At 48.9% G+C, this 7,500-nt stretch overlaps 1 protein-coding gene across 1 annotated transcript in view; it reads left to right on the forward strand.

The window, feature by feature from the left end:
- LOC138367363 (uncharacterized) overlaps positions 1–7,500 on the forward strand; it is a 293,394-nt gene that overhangs the window by 265,819 nt on the left and 20,075 nt on the right. Inside the window, exon 3 of the mRNA XM_069328846.1 lies at positions 5,161–7,360. Coding sequence (XP_069184947.1) covers positions 5,161–7,360 — 2,200 coding nt within the window. The remainder of the gene's footprint in view (positions 1–5,160; positions 7,361–7,500) is intronic.

Here is a 7,500-nt window from a genome sequence, read left to right on the forward strand (position 1 = left end):
TTTAAAATGCACTTAAAAAAAATCTCCCTTTTTTCAAATTCAGTCTTAATATGCACTCATAAAATATACTCTCTCTATATATGTACTCTTAAAACTCGTTCTTCAAAACGCATTCTTTAGAACGCGCTCTTTAAAACTCGTTCTAAATGCCTCTCAGAGAGGAGTGTTTGCGGAGTGCCTGATGGGATTTTGTCGAGACTCTTGGGCAGCCGATCTCAAGTGTGTGTGTGAGAGGAAATGGAACGACAAATCAGAATAGTTGTGATATGAGAAGGCAGGGTGAGTAGGGGAGGGTAAGGCGGAGGGGGGGAGAGAGAGAGAGAGGGAGAGAGAGAGAGATACAGAGTGCAAATGTTGTATAAGGGATTGCTCGGGGGGGGGGAGAGGGACAAGATTAAAGTGAACATGTAGGAAGGTTACTGAGTATGGGGGGGGGGGCTACTGGAATGGGGGGGTTCTCGCCCCCCTCTCCACACCCCCTTCCCCACCCCCCCTTGTATCTGGCGTCACTCCACATCTACATACGCTCAACACCGTGTCAGTTGCTGAGACATCTTGACACGCTGAGGACAATTTATCAAAATATTCAGTAGCGAAAATCGTGAAATGCTGATAAACGCCAGAAATGGGAAAATGTACAGAAAAAGACACTGAGAGAGAAACAGCGGGAGTGACAGAGAGAAAGAGACGGTTAAAGATAAAAAATATATGTTAAGAGACGGGGAGCGAGAGTTCATGGTTGATCAGTTGAAAAAAATATATATATAAACAGATAGCAGCAAAAAATTCGATGTCTGACTCGATTAATATGTTTTTTATTCACGTACACATGTCGTGGCAAAGTGGTTTATGGCGTATGCTTGGGAGTACCCAGTGTGCAGGTTCGAATCCTACTCATAAGGCTCTTTCTGATTTTCTCTATGTTTTGATGAACAAAACTACTGTTTTTTTTCTACGAGTTGCATCTGGGCGGAGGTCAGCACAGAGAAGCGGAAGGCTCTCTCTCTCTCTCTCTCTCTCTCTCTCTCTCTCTCTCTCTCTCTCTCTCTCTCTCTCTCTCTCTCTCTCTCTCTCTCTCTCTCTCTCTCTCTCTCTCTCTCTCTCTCTCTCTCTCTCTCTCTCTCTCTCTCTTCTCTCTCTCTCTCTCTCTCTCTCTCTCTCTCTCTCTCTCTCTCTCTCTCTCTCTCTCTCTCTCTCTCTCTCTCTCTCTCTCTCTCTCTCTCTCTCTCTCTCTCTCTTTCTCTCTTCCACTCACCCTCTGGGCCCTCTTCTTCACCATGTATGAGGCCAGGCACTCACCGTGAATGAGGCCAGGCACTCATCATGCATGAGGCCAGGCACTCACCGTGAATGAGGCCAGGCACTCACCATGCATGAGGCCAGGCACTCACCGTGAATGAGGCCAGGCACTCACCATGCATGAGGCCAGGCACTCACCGTGAATGAGGCCAGGCACACACCATGTATGAGGCCAGGCACTCACCGTGAATGAGGCCAGGCACTCACCATGCATGAGGCCAGGCACTCACCGTGAATGAGGCCAGGCACTCACCGTGTATGAGGCCAGGCACTCACCGTGTATGAGGCCAGGCACTCACCATGCATGAGGCCAGGCACTCACCATGTATGAGGCCAGGCACTCACCGTGTATGAGGCCAGGCACTCACCGTGTATGAGGCCAGGCACTCACCGTGAATGAGGCCAGGCACTCACCGTGAATGAGGCCAGGCACTCACCGTGAATGAGGCCAGGCACTCACCATGTATGAGGCCAGGCACTCACCGTGAATGAGGCCAGGCACTCACCATGCATGAGGCCAGGCACTCACCATGTATGAGGCCTGGCACTCACCGTGTATGAGGCCAGGCACTCACCGTGAATGAGGCCAGGCACTCACCGTGAATGAGGCCAGGCACTCACCGTGAATGAGGCCAGGCACTCACCGTGAATGAGGCCAGGCACTCACCGTGTATGAGGCCAGGCACTGACCATTGTGGACTAGGCAATCAAGACGAGACACGCAAGAAGCACTTTTTCTAATCAAGACGAACTCGGCTCTCCCTTTGACCTATTCTTTACACATAATAACGACAAGGAAGGGCGCGGAGGCCCGCACCCTCCTCCAGCAGGCGACGACCGATGGCCGGCCGGCAACCAGGAAGGTGACATCTCCCGATGATTCACGGCGTCGTGGGGGGCGCGTGGAGCCGCCGCCGCTGGTCGTATCGGTTCCAAAATTTACACTTTTACCGGCGACCGGGAGACAACACTTCCAATGATATAGGGGCGGCCAGGAACGCACGCACTCTGCTTCCTCCGTGTGTGAGAGGTGGTGGTCCGCCGGGGCCGGCCACCAGGCGGTGACACTCTGGGTGATACATGGCGCCCAGGAGCGGACCCTCGCCCCGCCGGTCGCTTTAGTCACAGTTTTGCTCGCGTTTTCTTTAATTATGCGCACGTTATCACGACATCCCCAAATAATCATTATTTACGATTGTGTTGCCTACTTCACGCTATTATTAAAGCAGGTAAACATCAGTTATTATAATTATAATTCAGCAATATAATCAGAGCGATATAATTATCAGTCGCCTTTATTGGATACAACGGAATTCTTGCATTACATAAAATCTGTCAACAGATCGCTTTAATTCCGTTGAAGGCTGAAAATTAGCTTTAATTATTCTGTAATTGGTTTCTCTAATACCATTCATTTTTTAAAATGACTTAACATATTTGCGTTGTGTTCAGGAGGAATTTTTCTGTGTCAACTATATGTGCTTTCGGAAGTTGAGCGTTAGCTCTAGGGTCACGTCTCCCAACCTTCACTTGGAAACCTCGACAATCCGTGCATGGAGCCTGCCTCCACCATGCACTTGTCTACCCACTCACGATCCTATATTCTTAGCTAAAAGAGTTGATAGAACCTGACACCATTTTCTTGGGGTCCAGCAGCGCAATGGTTCTTAATTCTTTCGTTATTGGTCATATCTAAGTTTTCAATTGTAGATTTATATTGTAACCTAATGATCCTTCATATAATTAACCTAATGATCCTTCATATAATTATTTCATTTACTGCTCCCACGATTAAATGCTTCCTCACGTCCCGGCTGATCTGTGTGTCCAGGAGTAGACACTCTTCCAGGAGTGTACTTGGACAATCTATACTTAATATCATGGTCAACACTGTAGGTAAATCAAAGTATTTTGTATGTCTGGATCATGTTCCTTCTAGTTTTTCTTTCTCCGTGTGATATTTAGTTAATCTCCTTAAGTCTGCCTTCGTAACTTAACCCACTTAATTCTGGGACTTGTCTTGTAGGAAATCTCTTTATTTTCTCCATTTGGCTTCGATGTTTTTTGAGGAGAAGAGTGTATTTCAGCGCTGTATTCAATAACACTAGTCTGACGTATGTTGTATAGAACGTTCTGAGAGTATTCTTATTAAGATGAGTGAAGGCTGTCTCGATATTTGACAGCATATAATGCAGTTGATTTAAATTTATTATAAGTGGCTCGGGTGATGGGTTTGATAGTGTATCTACTTTCATGTTCTTATCTCCTCGGTCACCTATGGGGCTTGGGGGGTTCAATTGTCGGGGGAGAGGCAACCGCTTAGATTTTATCAAGGCCCCTCCCTTTCCCCCTTTACCCCCTAAGCCAACTACTGACTTTCCCCAGGAAGATACAGTTGACTAAACAAAGGGATCAATTGATAGGGCACGTACCTAAATGTAAATACTAATAATAATAATAGTAATAATTATATTATTTCATTACTATTATTATTACAGATAATAATCAATAATAATAATAGCGAACGCAAAATCACAAATGACAATCATCGTAGTTTTTACCTCTGGTTCGAACCAAACAGTCCTCGAGGCCATCTATTTTTTTTTGTCTTCATATTTGATGATCAAAACACCATTAAACTTCTTGCGTGCCTTTGGGGGGCCCTTACTGCTGGCAGTCAAAGTTACCACATTACCATAATCTCTTCTCCCCCCACACACGGATATATTTTGTTTTCGCTTCTTTCTTCCAATAATGAAGACAAGTAGACTTTTCTTCCCAAAAGAAGGTGAGGAGTAAAAAAAGTGTCTTGATTCATATTTTCTTCGTGTTGAGAGGGAAATCAAATGTTTCTACCCTTCAAAGTGGCTTTAATGAAAATGTGCTTCTTTTTTTCCAAAGGGAAAAATAATGACTTTTTCAAAGGGGCAAAGGTGCTAATGATTGCGTAATAAAAATACATTTTTAGTGAATTGGCATAGCACTATTCCTTTTCTTCGTCCTTGTCCTCTTATTTCATTCTTCTTATCATCATGTCCCACCTTCTCGTCCACCTATCCCACATTCTTGTCCTCATATCCCACATTCTTGTCCTCATATCCCACATTCTTGTCCTCATATCCCACATTCTTGTCCTCATATCCCACATTCTTGTCCTCATATCCCACATTCTTGTCCTCATATCCCAGCTCCTTGTCTCCTTATTCTTTCCAAGTGCCACATAGTCATACTGGAGCAGAGCGTTCTGTTTATCACTTTCCCTCTATCAAAGTCAGGATAACAGCGATAGATTTTATGTCGATGGAAAATGCTTACTTTTTTCCCCCCAGGACTGAAGAAATCATTGAAAAGTGATTCATTTGATTTCCCCATAGACAAAGATGTATTTAGTTCTCCTAGAGTGAGAATTGACTTCAATTCTCTAATATGGAAGGGTTTTGCCAGCTCCACTCCTTGGATTGATCGATTTTCGCGAGGGAGACCTTCAATAAAACGTTTCATGGGAATGAAAGTAGGAATTACGGTCAAAGACAGACTCAAGTTTTAAAAAAATCTTATTTCTGCCTATGGTCATGCCTCAGGGCTTCTAATACTGGCCATGGCCCAGCATTCTCATCACTGCCCAGGGCCTCCAAGACTGGCCAAGGCCCATTGCCTCCTCACTATGGCCTCAAGGTCTCCAATACTGGCCAAAAGTCCAGGGTAATGAATCATGGGGGTCTCCAATCTTTCCATAGCTCAGGGGTCTCGAACCCTGGCCATAACTCAGGGTCTCCAACCCTGGCCATAGCTCAGGGTCCCCATCCCTGGCTGCTCCGGTCCTCACGTTATACTTTAATGACGTATTTTTATCTGTTTCAGAGGACTGGCGTGGCGGTCACCTCAAGCCCACAGCCGGGTCTGACGTTGAGGTTACTGCAGCTCTGACGGGACTCGTGTCTTCTCCACTCACCCTATTCTACACTCCCACGCCCCGTGAGCTCTATGAGACCACGCCTCGTGGGCTCTATGAGGCCACATCTCCCACGCCTCGTGGTCTCTATGAAGCCACATCAGCTACGCCCCGGGAGCTCTATGAGGCCTCACCAGCCAAGCTACAGGGGCTCTACGAAATCCCTCTGCCCACTCTACGGAGTGTCTATGAAATCCCAAGAGCCACGCCTCGGGGGATCTATGAGGCCCCCGGAGCCTCTAGGGCAAGAGAAGCAGGAGGCGATGGAGGAGGCAAGTCCGGGGGCGCCAGCGACGAGCAGGCACCAGTGACTGCAAACAGCGAGATCGATGCTGTCCCCCGTGTTGTGGCAGCGGCACGGTACGCCCGCAGCAAGAGAAAAACACGTGAGCTTCTTCACCCACCTTTCGACTCTTTCTCGCAGCGCGTCGAAGATGCGAACAGAAGGGGAGCTCACGACACAGGTAGAGGAGACTACATTCCTTTCCATTTCTCTTCCAAGTGGAATAGAAGGAGCGGAAGGGGTAGAGGTCACCGCAGAAGGCACAGGGTAAGACATGGGAAAAGGAGACGCGAGAAGGAGAACAGTGAGCTTCCTCTCCTCGACACTGACTTCAGCTTCGGCAGCGTCTTGCAAGGCGCCAATACACGTAAGAGTGCGCACTTCTACACCGCCACACCTCCATCCCACACAAGTGTAGGCGAGGACCAGCCCCGCCTCACGCCCATGGGCAACACACCCACTACGGAAATTACACTCCACCTTAACCAACCGTCAAAATTCACGTCACGTATCGTCGGAGGTCCACAAAAACAGAATTCTTCGATGCCGCCTCACGAGAGCGCCAATATTACCCAGACGCTTCCACCACCCCAGAGTCCCCAGTTTCCCAGAAGACTTGGGGTCCCTGTCGTATCCTACAGACATTATGTCTCTCAAGGGGACTTTACAACTCAAGACAGCGTCGGGGCCTTGATCACTCCCAGCACCGTGACTGTGAGTAGACGGCAGAATCCGAGCGTGGACGGGACGCCTACCCATCAGACCCCGACGGCAGAGGACAAGGGTCTTAAAACCTTAGTGAGCGACACTAAATTAATGCAGAGAGACGAGGTAACCAGCGCAGTACAGCGGGAAATATTTCCCGACGACCTCCAGGACGCAAAAGCACATCCAACACCCTCCGTTGATCCCCTGTCTGGCAGCCTTCGTCCTAGCGTCACGCAAAAGCCTCAAGATTCCAAGCGTGATCCTTCCGAATCCAACAAACGCCAGGCGATAAAACTTGGCAGCGAACCGAGCCACACATCACGGCGAAACCCCAAGACCTTCGCCCAAAATTCGGAGCCTTACGCCGGCCTCAAGCTTTTGATCGTCCCAGCGACAACGACCCGGAGCGATGAGAAACATGGCAGCATGTTGCCCGAGTCCCTCCCGCCTTCAGCCAATATATCAGTGCTAAAGCTTGGGCGTGATCAAGCAAACGAGTCTCAGGAATACGTGAACAATGGGGAAGTAAGCAGTGGTGAACACAGTAGAGGGAAGGACAGTGAGGCAACCCCGACGGAGGATGTTCCTGCCTCTCAGCCTCCTCCCTACGCCTCCCAGGAGAATTCCCCCAGCGAGTTACGGCCGGAGCAGGATAGTGTTGCTGCTGCTGCGACTATGGCAGGCATGACTGGGAGGAACAAAGACGGGGTATCGGGAACCATCCTACAACTCTCCGGCCCGACGTACGACTCTGAAAGTGAAGAGGCAAATGAGGGCGTTCCTCCATCCACAGTGTTTCCCACGCCGACAGGAAAAGTTACCCAACCTTCCTCCTTACCCGAAGTATCCGGAAATAGCCTCGTACGGCCTCATTCGTCCCTGAAAGGCGCCAGCAATAGCAACTCTCCTTCCTCCTCCAGTGGCTGCTACAGCACCAACGACGTGGTGGTGGTGGTGTTCCTGACGTCCCTCGCCAACATGGTGGCGTTTGTACTGGTGACGGTGACGTTGTGTTGGTGCTCCCTACGGGGCCGCCTCGCCAGCACCCCGCCACGACCTCTCCAACACCCCGACGACCCCAACACCGACGACCTGGACGACGAGGCGGAGGAGATTGTGTAAGTAACGCTTCCTCTGCGTCTCCTTGTTGCTCACCTGCTTGGTATACCATATATACATTGTAATCTATGCATGCTTTACCTCAACCCCATAATGTGTGCACGCCGAGAGGTATACCCTACTTCCCAGTGTGTATACG

Source organism: Procambarus clarkii, chromosome 22, assembly GCF_040958095.1.
Source record: "Procambarus clarkii isolate CNS0578487 chromosome 22, FALCON_Pclarkii_2.0, whole genome shotgun sequence".
In the NCBI taxonomy this organism is placed as follows: Eukaryota; Metazoa; Arthropoda; class Malacostraca; order Decapoda; family Cambaridae; genus Procambarus; species Procambarus clarkii.